The sequence below is a fragment of the Elgaria multicarinata genome, chromosome 2 (genome assembly GCF_023053635.1).
Source record: "Elgaria multicarinata webbii isolate HBS135686 ecotype San Diego chromosome 2, rElgMul1.1.pri, whole genome shotgun sequence".
In the NCBI taxonomy this organism is placed as follows: domain Eukaryota; kingdom Metazoa; phylum Chordata; class Lepidosauria; order Squamata; family Anguidae; genus Elgaria; species Elgaria multicarinata.
This window is the reverse complement of record NC_086172.1, coordinates 80,215,643-80,236,931: the sequence shown is the minus strand read 5'-3', so window position 1 is coordinate 80,236,931 and position 21,289 is coordinate 80,215,643. Positions and strand designations below refer to the sequence as shown.

The 21,289-nt window shown below is 44.1% G+C and overlaps 1 protein-coding gene and 3 non-coding genes across 4 annotated transcripts; 3 read left to right on the top strand and 1 right to left on the bottom strand.

The window, feature by feature from the left end:
- Positions 1 to 4,345: 4,345 nt before the first annotated feature.
- TRNAL-UAA (transfer RNA leucine (anticodon UAA)) lies at positions 4,346 to 4,428 on the top strand. The gene has a single exon. It is a non-coding gene; the product is annotated as a tRNA-Leu (tRNA).
- Positions 4,429 to 4,605: 177 nt separating this feature from the next.
- TRNAR-UCU (transfer RNA arginine (anticodon UCU)) lies at positions 4,606 to 4,692 on the top strand. The gene is given in 2 exon segments: positions 4,606 to 4,642; positions 4,657 to 4,692. It is a non-coding gene; the product is annotated as a tRNA-Arg (tRNA).
- A 3,183-nt stretch (positions 4,693 to 7,875) lies between these two features.
- Positions 7,876 to 7,958, top strand: TRNAL-UAA (transfer RNA leucine (anticodon UAA)). Its single transcript has one exon. It is a non-coding gene; the product is annotated as a tRNA-Leu (tRNA).
- A 4,889-nt stretch (positions 7,959 to 12,847) lies between these two features.
- On the bottom strand, positions 12,848 to 19,742 carry LOC134393356 (snaclec subunit B-like). The gene is made up of 6 exons (XM_063118383.1): positions 19,554 to 19,742; positions 18,077 to 18,192; positions 17,661 to 17,807; positions 16,083 to 16,197; positions 14,274 to 14,346; positions 12,848 to 12,953 (listed from the first exon to the last, which is right to left on the bottom strand). Exons 1-6 carry the CDS (start codon positions 19,603 to 19,605, stop codon positions 12,848 to 12,850), a joined length of 609 nt encoding a protein of 202 aa, XP_062974453.1. The 5' UTR covers positions 19,606 to 19,742.
- Positions 19,743 to 21,289: the final 1,547 nt, after the last annotated feature.

The following is a 21,289-nucleotide window of genomic DNA, read 5'->3' as shown; positions in this document are numbered from 1 at the left end:
TCCTGGACAGGGGCGTCTTGGGTCAGGCTATGGCTTAAGCATCAAGCCTCGCACTCCTGCTTGTTTCTTGAGTATTGGTGGCTGCTGATGAATGCCCAGATCAGAAGGCTGGAGGCACAAGCGCTTGACAACATGGGGAACTGTGTATGTACTATGATACACACCGCTGTGGCACTACCTTGTAGCACTTTTGCCACACACACAAAAGATGTTAGGAGGTTCATGAAACTGAGTGCCTTATTTTCATGTACTTCTACTTGAGAAGAGTAATAAACTATTTTGAAACTGCAGTACCAACCGTCTGGCTTACATTTATGAGCACAAGCTTCAGATTGGTATATGCTTATGAATGGTCCTTCATTGCAATCTGGGAAATATAGGGAAGTCTCCAATCCTGCCCAACCATGTGCGCTGGACCACCACCGCTTCAGTTCCATGTGTGGTGAGCTCCACCAATCCTGTTGTGCTCATGCAAGGTCCGCTGACCTGCCCCTTACAGAAACTTGTGTTTCCGCTCATTTGAGGTTGCCCTCCAGAAGAGTTAAATTGCCATTTGTGCAAGCCATGGCGGCCACTTGCACAACAGAATTGGAGGGATGTGAAAGAATTGGTGGGGTGTTTTAATAAATTATAAATAAAATAAGTGCAGGTTATGTCATATTTCTGGAAAGTGAAAAAAAGCCATGCCTAACTTTCAATACTACTTTTGGCTTGCTACATTGTTCTATCTACCTAATTCAAAACTTGCCAACCTTTTCACTGCTGTAGTCAGTTCCACTTGGTGAAATTAAAATTACCGTTTTCTGCTTGGTTTACTTCTCTACTCAATTTAATTTAATTTGTATGTCCAAGCGCTTAGCTGTGCCGGTTTAACCAGAATTTGTGGAATGGTCCCACTTGATCCACTGAAAGCCTGGGCAGCGATGTCACTTTGGTAATTTGGGCAGAGAGAGAGAGAGAGGCAGTGGTGCAAGGCAGTGGCTGATGATAAATATAGCTGGTACGCTGCTATATGGGAGAATATTCTGCAACAATAATGGAAGCAGTCTCATAATCTAGGAAGGACCCAAACAGCTAAGCTTCCGTGGTTGAAAACATGACAGATTTGTAGTATGCTTGGGCAAAAGTAAAAATTGTTGTGCTCTTCCCAGTATAAAATCTGACCAAGTTACCCTAATACAGCTTGGATTTTGCTTTTGGAAGGCTCATTCAACCTTTGCTGGCAAAGATAAGCCGCTAAAAATAAAGCAGAATAACAGTGCAATCCTATACAGGTCTACTTAGAAATAAGAGCCTTTACGCTTGATGGAACACTCCTAGTTAAATGCATATAGGATTACAGCCTTTGATGGCAATCCGTACCAGAACATCAGCCCTTCTGAACTCATTGAGGCTTATTTCTGAGTATACATGCATAAGATTGCACTGTAAATTCTACAGGAATTTTCTGGCAAAAGAACGATACAGTCCATGAGTCAGGAGCAAAGTAAGGTTTAAATATAGAACAGCCCGTCTGACTAGAGGCAACATGCCCAATGCGCTTTCATTACCACTTTTCCACAGGAATGTTCATTTTGGAACTATTTGTGGAATCGCTAGAAAGGAAGAACCAAAAAGAAACTCAAAACCCCCTGAAAATTATCTACTTTCAAACGTTTATGCCCAGAAGTATAAATGACTACAGACCTAGACAGCCTACATGCAGCATTCAAGTGGAAAATAGCCAGGCAGGGCCAGCTCTACCATTAGGCAGAGTAAAGGCAGCTGAGTGGGGGTGTTATGAAAGGGCAGCAAATTAATGTTGTGTTTTTACTGTCATGGAGGGTGGTAGATTTGGGGAGCAACATGTTTAACAGATCGTGGAAGCACAATCCTAGATCTTTCTGCTCAGAAATAAGCCCCATTGAGGTGTGTGGGAGTCAGCTGCATTTATGCACATTTATTTACCTAATTCGGGATCTTCGGAGAGCAAGAGAGCGATCCCTACACCTAGCTGCTCTATGGAAATGTTCCCTTTGCTAGCTGGTCTTTGACACATCTCATCATGCTGCCAACTCGTCGCCATGCTTGAGAGGGGGACTTGGTATTTATGTTAACAATCCAACGTATGTCAAGTACAACCGCTATTATGGTGATGGGAGGGAAGGAAAACACTCCTCTGCCCGGAATGAGGAAAAAGAAAGCTCGGTTGCTATTTATGTGTTTTCTTTTCAGGCAAGCCCTTTTTATTGCTGGTGAACATGTATGCCGCCCTGAGATCACAATGATATAGTGTGGGATACAATGTTTAAATAAATCAATAAAGTTAACAAGGTCTTTTGTCGTCAGTGAGCCGAACTATAATTCTCAGGGCCAAGAGATAAATCCCTTCTTATTCATCCCTCTAAAACACACTGATCCAGGTGGGACTCAGTCCCATGGCCTACTCCGAGTTCCATTGCCCCACCAGAGCTCTTTCGGGAGTTTAGAAGAGCTTCCAGGGCATTTCTTCATGAGGCTTTTATCCTGCATCTTTAGTGGGGCTTCTGCGTCTGGATTCTTTACTGAATTAAGATAGGCTTCTTTACATGTGTGTCCCCCCCCCCCACAGGGTGGGAGGATCTTTCTCTGCCTTTCTAGATGTTCCATTACACAACCTCTAGGAATTACACCATAATCACACACTGTTGAATATGCAGGACGATATCATGTCTGCGAAATTCAGCTTAATTGAAACAAAGGCTTATACCAGTGGAGGATGGTGGCTCCAATGTCATGGTGAATCCGCTCTGGGCTTCTGTCATTGGTGCATTTACAGTTTCCCAATGAGTGAGTCTTACCTTTCTGCAACAGCCATCCCCAACCTGGTGCCCTCCAGATATTTTGTACTTCAACTCCCATCAGCCCCAGCCATCATGGCCAGTGGTCAAGAATGCTTGGGACTTGTAGTCCAAAACATGTGGAAGGCACTAGGTTGGGGAAGGTTTCTCAACAAAGTGAATGCAACAAGCAAGCTCTCTCTGGAGACACGGGTTGACGGTGCTTCCAGCCAGGGTGGGTAAATAGAAATGATGAGAAGAAAGTGGGGGGTGGGAAATAACTTTAGGATGCCATCATATACGCAGGGCCAGTGCCAGACTATTTTGCGCCCTAGGCAAGGCGAGCTACTTGCACCACCACCACCCAAAAAAATTGCCAACTTCGATTCAGCTGTTCAAGAAGAATTTCTGAACTATTATATTTTCCTTTCATTATGTTTTTTTTTCTTAAAACAGCTAATTTGTATAAAACTGTGACCCTTAAAGGTCAGTACTGCGCCCCTCTGCGGTCTGCACCCTAGGTGGCTGCCTAGTTGGCCTAATGGTAGCGCCGGCCCTGCATATATGTGTTTAGGCAGGGAAAAAGTCCTATAACGCCTAGCATGCCTGTTGAATGCCGGGAATTGTAGGATTCCCCCCTCCCCGGTCTAAATATGCATAGGATTGCTCCCTTAGACGCCAAGTAGTCGGGGCTTAATTTCTGCCGGGTTTAGCCTCCCGGCGTTTAACCCCACGGCTACCTCTCTGGATGAGTGGAAGAGCTTTAGAGCATGTGCAGAGTGCTTATACCTCACAGCAAGTCCCCTTTCCCATTCGTGATTAAGGAGCGGAGTTTCCATTCGAGACGTAAGCATTGAATACCAAAAGTCAATCCACGAGGCTCGTAAACTCCGTTGCAGGAGTCGAGGAAGAATCACAGAGCTGTGCTGCCCAGGAGGAGCCTTTGAGTTTAAGCAGAAGGAACCGGAATGTACACATTGTCCGGCTTGCAGGAGACCACGCTGGGGCTCCGTTAGCAGGAAGGGTGTTTTGATTCTGGGGGTGGCTGGGTGGTCCTCTTCCGACGCTCGTCGTTCTCCCCCCACAGACTCCCCGATCTCGCGGCCTGGGAGGGCAGAAAAGACCGCGAGAGAACACGGGGAAACCATGGCCCCGGAAAGGGCTTTCCAGTTCCCAGAGGAAAGGAAACACAGTCAGGAAGTGCTGGACCTGCGCGCAAGCATTCATGGTACGTGCAAACTCGGCACTACTAAACAGTGTAAATGTCCCGTCCCGTCCCCCTCCGCACCGTTGAAGAGGTGGAGGAAGGAGTCTATTCCCGTGTCCTGATTCTCAGTACAGAGAACCGCCTGGGAGGGAAGAAGAAATCTCGGTAGCTTTTAAGGGAAAGGGTAGCCACGACTACCGGCTGGCATGGGAAGGTAGGAGCGGGCGTTAGAGTTTGTGCGAATGGAGCGACTAGTTGAAGAACTTTGCAGGGAGATCATTGAGCTTCACCTCATTTGAATGACTTCGTTTGAAAACCAAACACAACAGCGCAATCAGGCACCAGAATGGCCGAGTGGTTAAGGCGTTGGACTTAAGATCCAATAGACGTATGTCTGCGTGGGTTCGAACCCCACTTCTGGTAGAGGGAGTTTTCCTTCCAATTACTGTCGTTGTAAAGGAGCCCCTTTTCTTCCAGTACTCCAGCGAAGATCCCAAAACAAAAACAATTGTTTTTCGCTTCCCAGTAAATGGTTGAGATTCTTATGCTAACGCTAAGGTAAGTACCACTTTAAGAGCCAGAGGAGAGCTTTAGCGATATGGCTCTGTGGCGCAATGGATAGCGCATTGGACTTCTAGTGTAGTTGAAGCAATTCAAAGGTTGTGGGTTCGAGTCCCACCAGAGTCGACCCTTTTGTAGACGAAAACAAACCTAGAAGAATTCCAATGCTCCTTGAGGAAATTTCAGTAGCAAAGATATTTCCTGCTGGAAAACACTTAAATTGTTTGGCAGCTGAGTAAGAAAGACCTAACTCCGGAAGTTTCCCAGATTTTGTGAGTGGCTGATTTGGAGCGGTGACCAAATGAGATTGTGGAACTGCCTGGAATTCTTGGTTCCTCTCCCCCTTCCACTGGGAAGTTTGCAGTCCCGATCCAACACTGCTTTGATGTTATGAGCAGGTCCTGGTTAATTTGATATTTCCTTCCCACTTGCTCAATATTCTAAGGTACTAACAGTTGTTACAGTATAGTAGTAATTGTGGCAGCTCGTTTTATGGCATTTGGTTGGGTCCTAATAAATGCACTGTCCAACTGTGGATTTTTTAGTGTTAATCCCCTCAGTGATTCCTACCTTGGAACTGGAGAGTGACTGACTAATGAAAAGTACCCAGTGAGGATCACTTGATGCTAGTGACCAGAACAGATATAGAAGCACTTGAAAATGAACTAAATAGATCAAGTTTATTATAGATTCCTCCAGAATAGTGAGTAGCTCTTAACCTCTTTTTAATATGAGGACAATACACAGGTAATTACTAACACACATTCTCTCAAATGGTTAAGGCGTTGGACTTAACAACCCAATAATAGCCATCCTTGTTGGTTCAAACTCCACTTTTGGTAAACAAGATACCTTATGTCTTTTACTAGTCTGCTAATAATAATAATAATAATAATAATAATAATAATAATAATATATTTATTTATTTGTTACCGGCCTCTCCCTCTGGATCGAGGCGGGTTACAACACAAATAAAAACACCATAAAATACATACAACTAATTCAAACGTTTAAAACTAATGACTGACAACGATAATTTCTTCTATTACTTTGTCCCCCGTTGTAGCTGCAATTCATTTCCAAGCCAATAGCAAATAAAGCAGTACGACAATGGAACCAGTTACCTAGGTAGGTTGTGGGCTCTCCCACACTAGAGGCCTTCAAGAGGCAGCTGGACAACCATCTGTCAGGGATGCTTTAAAGTGAGTTCCTGCATTGAGCAGGGGGATGGACTTATAGGCCCCTTCTAACAATACTCTTCTATGATTCTTTGTTACCTCCTAGTGTTTATTTGAAAATGTTGTGGCATGCTACTTATAAGGCAAATACCATTTTAAAAGTAAGGTGCCACAAACTGGAGTGGTGTTGTAGCTCTGTGGCACAATGGATAGCACATGATTTCTAGTAAAATCAAGATTCAAGGGTTGAATGTTTTTTCTTTAAATAAGCATTCCTGACTGATCTGAAGTGAATGGGTGGAAATGAGTGAATCTTCCCATCCCCATACATAATCTTCCGTGCCACTTGGTTGCAAGGGGGCGTGGGCAGAGATCTCTAAGTGCTCTGGATTGCCAGGAGTCTGCTACAGTACTCTTTTAGGAAGAGAGAAATTTTGGCTGCTTTGATCTTCATTATGATGACCACTTTTTCTTATATATTGTAGCTACTCTATACTTATGAGCATTTCTCTTAGATGGAGAAGGGTTTTGTTTGAAAGGTCCCTATCAGAAGCGGGGTTCGAACCAACACAGGCACTTAGCTCCTTGGATCAGCAGCTCCTGCATCTTAGCTGCTCAGCCATGGCTGTGAAGGTGCCCTCCACGTTCCACTGGAGATGTTAAATAGCGCCTGTGGTGGCAGACTGAATGAGATTATTTAGCACAAAATAGCAGGTCTGAGTTCTTCTAGTTCAACACTTTGGGAACGCTCCCCTGGTTTAGGTTTTTCCAGGCTAGGCAGCGCTTACAAAATGTAGTCGCTCAGGAAATGCCCTGGTAGGCTGTCTCTCGTTGCTTCCATGTATGCGCACTCTGCATGCATAGCTTCTAACATCTGAGAGAAATGGCATATACACGTACACACACATTCATTGCATTGTTTCCAGAAAGTGTGAAATAAAGAACTTGCTATTTTAATGGATCATTGTCTGACTGTTTATTTGTTTCACAGAACATTTCAATAGCCTGCGTAGTTATTATTGATTGATTGCATTTCTATACCGCCCAATAGCCGAAGCTCTCTGGGTGGTTCACAAAAATTAAAACTATTTGAAGTATAAAACAACAGTATAAAACCATAATATAAAATACAATATAAAGGCACAACCAATTATGGAAGATACCTAGAACTGTTGTTGTATGGATTGCAGCTAGAATAGCTTCCCCAACCTGGTGCCCTCCAGATATCTTGGACTACCACTCCCAGCACCCCAGCAAAGCTGGGAATGGTAGTCCAACATTTCTGGAGGGCATCAGGTTGGAGAAGTCTGAGCTAGAGCATAACAGAAAAGCCCTGGACACGGCTTAGGACTTAATGGTGCCAAACGTAGCCTCTGAATCTCTCTCATCCCATGGCTGCGTCCTGCAAGGTGGGCAATAATCTCTGAGGATGTGCAGAGTGCGTCTCTCACCACCGAGTAGCTACCGCTTCCGAAGCCCCCCCCCCCCCCCCCCACTGACTTCTTCCAGTCCGGTTAGAGCGTCGATTTGTATTAAAGCTATCCTGGAGATTCAAGGCTCGGCTTGCTTGCTTGCTTTTGATCCTCTCTCTGAGCGGGGAGGAAGGCGGAGGGAGACCTTCCCCGGGTCGCCCCTTATCCATTCTCGCGGCCAGGAGAGCAGAAAAAGCCACGAGAGTACACGGGCAGATAGCCTCCGCCATTGAAAGGCCTCCGCATAGAGCTCCTCCGCTTATCGTGGCCGTGAGAGCGCTTTGCAGTTTCTAGAAGAAGGGAGAGAGAGCCCAGCTGGGAGGACTTGGGAGTTCCGGGCGTTCAAGCACGCGAAGGAGATGGATTCATACGTTGCGCGTCAAGCGCCTCCCCGCTAAGCAGTAGGTGGAGTCAAGGGTCTGATCCCGTTTCCCGACTCATAGTACAGCGAATCACCAGAGAGGAGGTGGAGGCGGTGTCTCGGAGGGCTTTCCAAGCAAAGCGAAACCCTGACTAGTGGCTGCTATAGCGAGAGAGGAGCAGCCGCTGGCGTTTGAATTTATACGAATTGACTGGCTGGTTGAGGCATCCCACAGAGAGACAACTATAAACGTTGAACTTCACCTCGTTTGAATGAGTGAGAAGAGATAATGGCAGATACCAGAATGGCCGAGTGGTTAAGGCGTTGGACTTAAGTTCCAATAGGCGTATGTCTGCGTGGGTTCGAACCCCACTTCTGGTACAGAGAGTTTTCCTTCCAGTTACTGACGTTTTAAATAAGTCCCCTCCTTATTTGAGCCTCTTTTCTTCTAGCACTCCTCCCCATATATAGCTGCAATTGCAAGCGAAAAGCATTTTTTTTGTCTCTCCCTCTCTCTCTTTTTTGACTCCCTTTAAACATTGGATGTTTTTTGTGCTACTACTAAAATAATAGGTAAACGGCCATGTCAAGAGCCACGGAAAAAATTATAGTGCACGGCTTTGTGGTACAATGAATAGCGCACTGGACTTCTAGGATAATCATACCAAAGGTACTGGGTTCAAGTCCCACAAGAAATTGCAAGAACTTGTTCTGTATCTGCTGGGGAAGTAGCCCAAATCAGTTAAACTTGTGGGTTTGCTTGAAATTCCTATTTCTAAGATAGTTAACTATCTAGCTCTTTCATGCATGGGCTAAATGATGCTTTGACGTGGGTTGGGGGGATTCCTAATTAAGGCTGTGCAAGCCAAACCCACTGAGCTGGGAGCAGGCTGGTGGCTCCGATTTTAGTGGGGCTGCATGGATTTGAAAAATGGCTAAATTATCAGCACAATGAATAGACTTTAAACTCTGGGCACCATTCTGTGTGGTGGCAGCACACTCTCATGCATCCTCCACAGAAGTGCTCATCTCTGAGGAGCAAGTGTCATCTCTGTTTCTTAAACGGCAATGCCAGATGTTGCTGAGCTGTAAATCCCATCATCTCCCACCACCCACCACCACTGGATATGTTAGCTAGGGCCATTAGGAGTTGCGGTCAAACAAGCCCTTCTCCAATCTGATGCCCCTGAGGCTGTAGCTACTTGGTGATGGGAGAGAGAAGCACTCTGCACATACTCAGAGGTTATTGCCTTCCTTCCAAGATACAGCCTGAGGGCTATGCCTGGCACAGATTAAGTCCTCAGTGGTGTCCAAGTCTTTTCAGTTACACTCTGGCTCAGTCTCCTCCAACCTAAGGCCCCTCCAGAAGTGTTGGACTACAGCACCCAGCATCCCTCAGCCAACCCTGTTGCCTGAGGCAGGCTGAGAGTTGTAGTCCAACATATCTGAAGAGCACCAGGTTGGCGAAGGCATAATTAAAAAACACTTGAGAGAAATTCTGGAATTGATTAAACCAATACTCACAGGCCCATATTCTCTTCCCAGAGCCTCCACCCCCAAATCTCACCCATGTAAATAAGTGATCCAAAGGAAGGATCACATCCAACATCTCCCCATCCTTTCCTCTGTGCTGCGGGTATTGGGCAAATGCCCACACTCCCATGCAAGTTCCAACTGAGTTGCATGGGATTAGCAAAGCAGCCACCTGATTGCTCCATTTTATTAAAAAAAACTATTCAGCTCATTGGGTGCAGAGTGCAACCAACTAGAATGTAAGACAAAGGACATGGATGGGACATTGATTCTACAGGGTCAATGTAAGAATTGACAGCTGCAATTCTACTTATCTCCAAGTTGACCTGTATAAGTGGTAATTACTTCCAAGTAGATCTGGACAGGTGGTACTTAGGACATATATATGATTAGACTTCATGAACTGCTTTACTGGATGACACCTGTTTTTGACACTGGCTAGCCAAATGAGTCTGTATCTCACAAGTATAACACAAAGGTAACAGCTGTCCCCTGATCACCCAGACAACCGATACTCAAATTTATATTGCCTCTGAATATGGAAATCAGTTTAGCTTAGGTGTCCTGATTTATAAATTTTGACAGAACTATCACAGAGAGAGAGACAAAAGATAGATCTCCAGATGTTTTGGACTTCAACTCTCTGAAGCCCCTGCCAGCATGACCAGTGATCAGGAATACTGGGAACTGAAGTCCAAAACATCTGGAGATCTGCTTTCTGCCCACCTCTCCTGCTCTATCACAACCTTCCCCCAACTGAGTCCCTCCAGATGTAGATTATGGGTTGGATCCAGAGTTTTTAGTCCAACAGGAGCATCTGTGTTCAGAGTTCCACTCAGAACACTTCTGCTGGTATCCACAAGAAGCTTTTTGGAACATCATAGGAAGCTGCCTTCTACTGAGTCAGACCATTGGTCCATCTAGCCTAGCATTGTCAACACTGACTGCCAGCAGCTCGATTTCAGGCAGTTCTTCTGTCCAACCATCCTCACCCTCTCTCTTTTTGAGCAGGTTCTAACAGACAATCCAACAAAAGAGCACCAAGCTAGTCTGCCATGAGGCACCATGAAGTCCATGTCATTGTGGTAATGTTTGTTAGCAGAGGATGCACAATTTAGAGGGAGCAATGCTGATGAAATACTCCCCAGCAAAACTTTGGCCGTCTTTCTTGGGATGCAGGCCAGCTAGGAAGCGAGAACCTGGTTTTAGTGTCCAGCTTTATCAGGCAGGCAACCCAGATTTCTTTTGATTAGAGATACTGACACACTGGCTGATTGTGTGCCTATACAGCCCAATGGTCAAAGCTCTCTGGGTGGTTCACAATTTTTTAAAAAAACAATACACATTCGGATGATGTTAAGGCCACAATCTGGCTCATGAATGGAACATAAGGTATGTATGTCTTTCATTCATTTATTCAATTTATAAGTCGCTGTATAGCCAAAGCTTTCAGGGTGACATCCATAATAAAAGCGAAAATAAAACCAATTAAAAAAACATATAATAAAACACAAAATGTATTGTTTTTAAAAGCAGCAAGAAAAAGCCAGCATAAAGAACTGAGCAGGTTAAAATCATGGAGAGGATTATTTTAAAATGGTTAATTTTAAATGTTGTGAACCGCCCAGAGAGCTTCAGCTATTAGGCAGTATAGAAAGGAAACAAACAAATAATGCAGTGTTAAATATATTAAAATATTAAAAATAAACTCAACCACTTTCATAGAACAAAGTATTGAAAAGCGATTGCTTACTGGTTTGCTTCTATGATTCAAGCAGGCCCATGGGCTCCCAGATCTCTTCCCCAGAGATCAGAGCATCCATTGACGCCAATGGAAGGGCTTCTTCTTAACTCTATTGCTATGCAGGGGGTGATTTGGCTATATTTATAGTTAATAAATATAGTTAATAAACCTGGAAGGGGTAGAGGTGGATTTTTATTGGTACCACAACATGTGGGAAGGGAAATAATCCCTTTCTCCCCACCACAGTCTCCTACATGTCATAGTCTTCACATCCCACCCACCCCGCAAATATTGCTAAAGTAATTTCATGCATGTTTTCTCAGATGCAAGTGAACACAGTGGGACCTACTTCTGAGTTACTATGCCTGTAGACATTTGTCAGCTGGGGAAAAGCCTATTGAGGTAAAGGTGTATTCATTATAATGCCAATTTTCTCCATAAAGCGGGGTGGGTGGGTGATACCTTATGTAGCTCTTATTGGGGGGAGAAATATCACCTTGGGTCTGGATTTAAAGACTTGTGTTCAAGTCTCCCCTTTGCTAGGGATTCCCTGTGTAGGCTTGGGCAAATCACTTCTTTTTTCACTTTCAAGTGAGCGGTGGTTGTTGTGAGGTCAAACTCAAGATGGTAACATGCTATATTCATGATAATTAACGATAGCATTTGGGGGAGGGCTGTTACATTTTCATTCTTCTCAGGAATGTCACATTCGTTCCTAAGGAGCCCCTGGTGGTGTATCTTAGGTTGCGGCATCATACGTGTTTACGTTCACATTGAAACCGGATGTCTGAAAAAGGGCCTAGCGAAAGGAGCAGGCCCTCCAGCAATTCTCAGCAGAGAAGCAAGGGAAGGTGGTTGTCAGATAAGCAGCAGGTAAGTCTTCTGCATCATTTCTTGTTTCATGGCATCAGGGACAGTCACAGGAGCAGGTAGATCCTCTAGATGGACAGTCCCTACTGCAGCTTAGGAAAGAAACAAGCAGAAGAAACAACACAACTGAGAGGTCAAAACATAAACCCATGATAACGAGCCACAGGAGCCTAATCCCTATAGGTATTTGCTCAGAAGTCACTCAGCCCCTTCTGCCCGCTGGGTTCAAGCAAATTTACTTCTCTGTAAGTGCGCGTAGGACTGTGGGCCTAAAAGACAACACATGGCCTTTCAGAATGGAAAAACAAAAACAAAAGGACGAGAGCATCCAACACAGGTCAGAAAAAGGAGAAACGGGCTTTCAGGATGCAAAATATTTATTTTCGCAAAGCCCAACTCATTTCGGTCTGTACTTTAGTCAAAGGCCTTCCTCAGGGGGTTGGTAGAAGATAGCGTCTGTAGAATTTCCTCTAGCAAAATAATTGTCTCCTGTACTCATCTATTGCGTCAGTCGCTGTAGATGATTACAGGAGACAATTATTTTGCTAGAGGAATTTTTTTCAGAATGGCCCTCTTGCCATTTAACAGACCCGTGTGCTCAGAGGAAAAGAGACACTGCAAAAGGGAGTCTTCACCGACATCTGGGCTGGGCTACAGAGACTGGCTGCCTTGAGCATGGCTAAGGAGGAGGATACGGGTGCGTTTCACCCTTCAGGGCTATCACACGACTCTAAACCAGCCCCAGTCAGAATAACCGGCAGTCTTGTTTGGGAGAAGGCCAAAGAACAGACCTCGAGACCATAGTGTTGAGTCTTTAGGGTACATGGTCCAAACAAATCTTGGCACCTCAGTTGCAAACAGACTTGGTTCTCCCGTAAGGCTGGTGTTGCATGAGACCAAGCACCCACGCCCCGCTTCCACTTTGCATGTGCATTGCCAAACAACCCAGGAGTGTCCTATTCCTGTGTTGTCTGTCGTGATGTGTGAACAGGCCTGGCGCAAGGTCTCTCACTGCCTGAAACGAGAGGGAAGACATGGCAGTCCCCTTGCCTGTACCTTTGTCGCCACGGCCGCATTGGTTCTATGGATGCATTGGCATCCGGAAGAAGTGGCTGCGCGCTTCTCACAAGACCTCATGAGGCTCTTGCAGGAATTCATGCTGGTCTTGCGACACTTTGCAGAAGTTTGCACAGCTCTCGTAAAAGCTCCGCTGCTGCTGCTGCTTCCAGCTGCACGCAGTCAGGGAAGGAGCAGGTGGATGGCTGATCAAGACAACCCCAGCGGCTGCTCTCTCCTTGTGGCAAATGCCATGGTGGGAGAGCAGCTGGTGGGGCTCCCCAGAGCACCTGTTGGAGGCTGGGACAGTGGAGTGGGGCACCAGTCCTCCCTCTCCACCCCCCAATTGAGGCGCCTCACCCTGCTTCATGGGTGGGCCAACCCTGTGTATTTATCTGGTACTCTGGGTTGTTGGAGGACAAACAAAGCAGAGTTTTAACCATCAACAAACCATGGATTCAAACTCTGGGTTGTTTAACCCTCAACAACCAAGAGTGCTGGGTTCGGAAATGTCATCAACCAACTCAGAAACAGTGTGTTCCTGGGTTGTTTGAGAAACCGGATGCAAAGTGGGAGTGGCGAGTGAGCAGGTGGCAGTGCGCTTGCTTGCTTGCTCCCACGTAACCCTGACAATCTGTGGTTTAAACAATCCATGGGTGAACCAAGCCACGGTGTTTTGTTTTACTGGGGTTGGATCCAGCTTCTTTCATTCCTGGAGTTCTGCTCAGAATGCTCCTATTGCCAGGGAGGGAAGCGATCTCGATTCATTTCCCCCTCCCTTTGCAGTGTTCCAGAGAGTCCCCAAACCCCTGGAGAAGATCTGGGTGGAGGGTATAGAGGTCTGCAAGGGAAAGGGGGAATCACCACTTCTTCCAATCTGCGAGCAGGATTCCTCCATTAGATCAAGCCTCCCGCAGACGGAAGGAGCCCTTCCATCTGCATGCTGTAGATTCTGGATCCAACCCAGTGTGTTTTGGAGTGGGGAGTTGGAGAGGCTAAATATGTAAATTATACTGTGCTGGATTGGTGCTTTTATGAAGAACCTTTCTCCAGTTGTGGCATGCAGTATCATGTGCAAAGCAATTTAGCAGCACAGAAATAATGTAAAAAAAGAGAAATATCAAGAGACACACACAAGAGATATCAAGACAAATACACACACACACACAGCTTCGGCTATTGGGCGGTATAAAATGTAATAAATAAATAAATAAATAAATAAATTTACCCGTCAGGTTTATCAGGGGCACTGAGGGGGGAAGAACAGGTAATAAATGCCACAGGATTGGAAAAATTCTCCAGAAACAGGGGGATTTTTCTAACCTGTTATCCTAACTGGAGAGGCAATTCTATGCAAGCTACAGCTGGAAGCCGTCGGCTCCTCTCTCTCTCTCTCTCTCTCTCTGTGTGTGTGTGTGTGTATAGCCCAAGCATCTTTTTAGAAGAGTAGAAATAGTTGATCCAGCTCTGAGAAGAGTGAATCCAGTTCTTACCTATTTCCCAAGTAGTACTTGCAGACAGATGGGAATCGCCATGAAACGTCATAGTCATTCCAGGTGACAAACCCTGAAAGTGACAGAGCAAAGATAAGGACAGTCAAACCACAAATGTAGACATTTCTGCTACTATTCCCATTGAACCATGGCCCCGGGGTTCAAGACAGCAGGACAACACCCTCTCTCTTTTTGAGCAGGTTCTAACAGACAATCCAACAAAAGAGCACCAAGCTAGTCTGCCATGAGGCACCATGAAGTCCATGTCATTGTGGTAATGTTTGTTAGCAGAGGATGCACAATTTAGAGGGAGCAATGCTGATGAAATACGCCCCAGCAAAACTTTGGCCGTCTTTCTTGGGATGCAGGCCAGCTAGGAAGCGAGAACCTGGTTTTAGTGTCCAGCTTTATCAGGCAGGCAACCCAGATTTCTTTTGATTAGAGATACTGACACACTGGCTGATTGTGTGCCTCTGGGTGGTTCACAATTTTTAAAAAAAACAATACACATTTGGATGATGTTAAGGCCACAATCTGGCTCATGAATGGATCATAAGGTATGTATGTCTTTCATTCATTTATTCAATTTATAAGTCGCTGTATAGCCAAAGCTTTCAGGGTGACATCCATAATAAAAGCGAAAATAAAACCAATTAAAAAAACATAATAAAACACAAAATGTATTGTTTTTAAAAGCAGCAAGAAAAAGCCAGCATAAAGAACTGAGCAGGTTAAAATCATGGAGAGGATTATTTTAAAATGGTTAATTTTAAATGTTGTGAACCGCCCAGAGAGCTTCAGCTATTAGGCAGTATAGAAAGGAAACAAACAAACAAACAAATAATGCAGTGTTAAATATATTAAAATATTAAAAATAAACTCAACCACTTTCATAGAACAAAGTATTGAAAAGCGATTGCTTACTGGTTTGCTTCTATGATTCAAGCAGGCCCATGGGCTCCCAGATCTCTTCCCCAGAGATCAGAGCATCCATTGACGCCAATGGAAGGGCTTCTTCTTAACTCTATTGCTATGCAGGGGGTGATTTTCAAAGGGGACTGCAGTTGGGAAGGGGAGGGTTAACTCTCCCCTCCCCACATGTTGCAACACTCCCACCCTGGCCAAAAATCTCCTTTCATGGCAATTAAGTTTAGGAATAAATGTTTTCCATTGATTTGGGAGGCTCTGGAACAGGGTCCAAACTAATTAAAGAATTTGTTTTCTTTGAGATTATTCAGATGAGAAATTAATTGGCTTTATCTCCTGTGAAATTTAAATAATACTAGCAATGTATATTTGCATACAAAATATAAATTAACATTTGCAGATTTTATGCAGATTTGCACCCCATGGCTTTGGCCATGAATCTTTTAAATGCCTAGCAACACCCTGGTTTCAAGCATCCAATATGGAGGAATAACATTTTGTTGAGGGGGAAGTAGTTCCATCTTCTCAGTAGAGATATTTTCTCTTCCCCTCCCCGTCATTATGTTCCAAGACTGTGCACACAATGTGCATGCACACACACAGAGTTACCCATACTGACTCTCACACAGCCAGATTCATGTTCATGCTGCCTAAGGCCACAGTTAGACCTAAGGTTTATCCTGGGATCATCCAGGGTTCGCCCCTGCCTGAGCATTGGATCCCCTGTGTGTCACCTAGATGAACAGGTTTGACCCCTGGACGATCCAGGGATAAATCTTAGGTCTAGCTATGGCCTAAGTAAACCCCTGTCCCTGTTCCCACCAGCCATGCAGCATACTGTGGCGCAAAGCATTCATTAATAGATATATGAACAATTTTCACCATTTTGCAAAATCCAGGACCCGAGGTAGTGTTCTCCTGCCAGTCCATCAGGTTGATTGGGAGGAAATATCTTGTAATCAAACTCAGAACCATCTGTCCATGTAAAGCTTCCCTCCTAAGAAAAGATACACAGAGTTAGTGACCATACTGAAACTAAGAGAGTCATGGGGTGGGGACGCCTTGCCAAGGCTTGCAAACAGTGGAAACAGAATATAATGTAAATAGCCACTCAGCTTTGGCAAGCAGGAATTGCTTCCGTGAATGCTAGAGTGACAAACTCCTACATTCTGTTGTAGCTCAATGGTGCCACCTATAGCATCTAGATTTCAGCACTGTGAGGCCTGAATAGGCCAGATCTTACGTTTTGTTCTCCAACACTTGATAGCCCACCTGATTGGAACCAACCCTCTTTTGAGATATGGTTGTAAGGAAAGTAGGTCCAGACACTAAATGTCTGGTTTGCTGGCTAGACCGCTGACAAAAGAAATGGAGGGTATTACGGTATTGGATAAAACAGCAGTGGTCTCCTCTAAGGGGCTGGCTTTTACTGAAATAGGTTTCCCATATAAATGAGACGTTGCTCTCACTGTCTGTCTTCCTAGCAACATCCTGTCAAGAGACCAATGATACTCTCTCACTCAGACCATCCACTCTACAAGGACCTCTTCATGTGCCTTAAAACCCAAGATTCTGCAGAAGTAGGTAACGTGCAACTTGGCTAGAGCCCCATTTTCTTGGTGGAAAGGCAGGGTATAAATCAAATAAATAAATAAATAAATAAATAAAATCAACTTTATTCTTTTGTTTTGAAATGGATTTTCTGTATGTGATGGTCGCCTTTCCTGTTTGTATTCGTACATTTGGCTGCATCTTTTTAAAAGGAATTTCTCACTTAAACATTTCCCAGAGGTAATGTTGCACACTGGCTAAGCTACCGCCTCTGTTCTAAGGATACCTCAAATGATTTTGTTTTGTTGTGTGTCTTCTGGGCTTTGGGAAAGTTAATCCGAAGCACCTTTCTTTTTATCCTTCCTCGAACTGGGCTGCAGAAAAAAGCCCTTGATAGAAAGGTTTTGAACTACCCAGCTGGACATAATCGAGTGAGCGTTTTGGTGAGGGTTAGGTTGCCACCCCAGGCTCAGTCATGCTTTTGGGGAGGGGGATCCTGGTAAAGGCTGAGTACATCAGTAGGGAAGGTCATCCCCCCTCCCAATCCTTTACACCAGGTATGGGAGCTTTACAAATATTACCTTCTAGGCAAAAATCTTACTTAACAGCAAGACCAAGTGAATTCAGCAAGACTTCTTTCTAATAAGCAGGCAAAGGATCAGATTCAAATGCAAGTTCCACATGCAATCTCATAGACACATGACTGAATGTATTGTAGAGTAGGACTGAATAGGTAGGAGGACAAAATCCCCTATACATGTAGAGTTCTAATGAGCTTCCTGTGAAAGAGTTGGAGGTTGTGAGAAGCAGGCCTTAGGACCTTTCTGGATCAGTTGCTAAAATTCTGCAGATTTTTTTTTGTTGTCTTTTCTAAATAGCTGAGGAATACACAAACACAGAGAGACATACCTGGAAAAGATCATGAGCGCCAATCCAGTAGGCCTTTCCCTCAACGTAATTCAGTGGCTTGCCCATCAAGTGAAAAATGAAGTCATTTTCTTCCGCACTGTGGATGGAGGCTAGGTGGGAATTCCTGCCATAACTCAGGCAACCCATCTGTGGAGAATTCACAGTCACATTTACTTCTTCTCCACAAAATGGCTGTTTCACAAGAATGCAGCATCTGTGCAGTCCTTCCCCCTCAAAAACTCCACTCAGGTTCTGAAAATCAAAATAATTCCTTCCCACTTATTTCCAAGTATTCCTGGGCTTCAGTATTACAGACCTTAAAAATCCTATTAAGAAATCAAGATGATTTCCCCTACTTTTATGAAATGGGACACAGAGATTTACTGCAGCAACCCCTTTGGCATTATATCACTTGCCTCAGCTTCATTCCAGTTCTTCCGTTCCATCACGGCTTTATAGCAAGCATCCTTATACTGGACCCACCCTGTCTGACAAAAGCCATGGGCACAAAGGCATGTTTGGGAACAGGCATCTGATGCAAAGACAAGATTGAGTAAGAGGATAAATTGAAGGATTTGATCATCATGGATTCAATTTATTACACACTCATCATATTAGCCCTCTCAATTCACATATATTATTTGTTTGTTTGTTGTATTTTTAATCTGCTCAGTAACAAATGTTCTCTGGCAAGATTTCAAATTATTCAAAGAATAAATTCCAATACAAAATAACAAACAGCACGAGATAGAGAGAAAGTATGGTGTAGTGGTTAGAGTGTTGGACTGTGAAATCCAACTTCTAGTCCCAGTTGTTGCTGTGAGGATAAAATGGAGAGGATGAGGATTATGTGCGCTGCTTTGGTTTCCTTGGAGGAAAAATGGCAGGATATAAATGTAAGTGAGAGAGAGAGAGAGAGAATCTAAAAACCTAGGACAGTATCTTATGCTGCCCACGCGTTAGTGGAACTGTCTGCTAGTGCTACAGGAACTTTGATTCACAGTCACATTAATATCTAAGGAGGCTTGCCTGGCACCTACATTGTTATCTTTCCTGTGCAGGGCAAAGATCTTTCTTTTCCTCTTCTTAGAGGAGGAAAATGCAGCATATGTTTGTGAAAGTGAAAGAAAGTACAATTTCTTCTTGTGTATTTGCATTATTCCACTATACTACAGTACCCCCTGGCAGTTATATATTAGAAAAGCAGGAAAGGAAATGCTCCTCATAGTGTTTGGATCTCAATTCTGCAATGAAACTAAAAATAGATGCAGCAGATTAACAGCCAATTAACAACGTCATGCAGAGAAATTCTATACACCTTCACACAGAAAGCATCCTCTACCCATCCACCGACACACAGAGGAGAAAAATGCCAGTGTAAGTCAGTGATTCATAGAGAAGGATTCCTGCTTCTTGGAAATCATTCAGGGAAGAGATACTCTATACCAACTATGAACTGCCATTTAACCCAGCAACCTCTCTTTGGAAAGGTCAAGTACATCAGAGCAAATTTGTAAGGTTCAGGTTGACCATTTATGGGACAACAGGTCCACCATTGTTAAAAAGAGGCATCCAGCAGTCAAGGAGTTTTAAGGCTGCTATCTGAATTATTCCTAAGAATTCAGTCCCATGACTGAACTCTGTGAAACTTACTTTTAGATCATGAATGCATAGGATCAGATCTGCAAAATAGGCATCTCATCATTTTCTTGGGCAATCATAGCTACTGTTCTCATCCGTATGTTTTAGCATAATTATATACCCCTTACTAAGGATAGTTTTGTGTTGTATAAAACTGCTACGTTCACTTGCTTGCATCTATAGATCATTCATTTATGAGAAGTCCCTATGTATTTATTTACTCTATCTACAATTGAATCAGTCTGAACTCACCAGAGATGAAGAAGGTCAGAAGAATGGCACAGAAAGGTAACCAGGACCTCATTTCTGTTAGAGGAAAGAGCTGGAAGTCAGTGACCAATGGCAAGTGAACCTGCTTCTGGCCAAGACTGGAGAGGAATGGAACGTCTTTACAGGTTGTCTAGCTGTATTTGAAGACCAAGAAACACTGTTGTGACCAGGATGCAGGAAGTTCATTATAGATTTATGCAAAACAATGGAATTTCCGTGTTTGGCTCCAGCTCTTTACACATGCCCCACCAGAGTGAATAGTTAACTGCCTGGCTTTTCCTTGGCAGCACTAGGAGCCAGACATGTGGAAGCACCATGAGAATAACTGGCTGGAAGATAATTCGTCCTTTTGACTTCCATATGAGGGGTCAGGTGGGGAATCATGCTACGCTGGGAGAGACCCCAGAGAAGATCAGGCATTGTCCACCTATTCCATTTTGCCCTCCTTAACAGATTTTCCAGTTCAATCGTTTTAACAGATGGTCCCCAAGAGATTATGCAGAAAGATAACAAATCTCATTATAGAAAAGGTGTAAAGATACAGCTTTTTAACCTAGCCTATACAATTATGTAGCAATTTTAATGTATTACTGTTTTACTGTTTTTAACCATTGTTGTTGTTGTTCTGATCTCAAGTTTTATATTTAGAATAATGGAGGCATCTTTAGGGTACAGGGCACCCCACCACTAGCAAGACAAAATGGAGCAGCAGCAGTGGTGGTGCTAAGTACCTAAAAGGTCTGGGGCACAGGCCGATAGGATAAAAAAAATGCACACATTTTCACGTGCTAATTTGCATATGCAAATATGTGTGCTAATTCAAAATAATAATTATTATAATTTAAATTTTATAGAAGGCATGCCAATTTATCTTTTGCTTGCTTTCTGAACAGAATTGCTCCATGTTCCTTATTGGGATTTCATAAAACTTTCCTTCCATGTACCCACACTTTTCCTTGTCCTGTCAGGCACAAATCCAGGTTGGGAGATGGAGTGCCTGGGAGCAGCAAACCATTGCATGGCCCCTTAAACATTTACTGATTAATTGCAAACTGAACATGGCACCCTGGAAAGGGAGAGTGTGTGAATGTATTGTAGACTATAATAACCCATGTGCTTCAGCCCTAAACTTATACAATCACTAGAAAGTAACCCCCATTAAACATAGTGGGATTTACTACTGTGTAAAACCTCACTTGTTCTCCCACCAAAGAAGCACAACACTGCCGGACACTAGGGTGACCATATGGAAAGGAGAACAGGGCTCCTGTATCTTTAACAGTTGTATAGAAAAGGGAATTTCAGCAGGTGTCATTTGTATGCATGCAGCACCTGGCGAAATTCCCTCTTCACCACAACAGTTAAAGCATAAGGAGCCTTTCCCTCTTTAGCTAGAGTGACCAGACACAAAAGAGGGCAGGGCTCCTGCAGCTTTAACTGTTTTGAGGAAGAGGGAATTTCACCAGGTGCTGCCTGCATACAAAGGACACCTGCTGAAATCCCCTTTTCTATACAACTGTTAACACAGGAGCTCCGTCCGCCTTTTCATATGGTGACCCTAATGTGGTGGAAACAGGAAAAGACAGTGACAGAGAGATTCTTCAACTAGTATCACATCTCTGTTGCCAGGTATTTCCTCCCCCAGACTTAAGCTAAAACACAAGATTTCTACAGCTTTCCCAACTGTTGCAGTGTGTCTGATCAGTTTAGGGTGATTT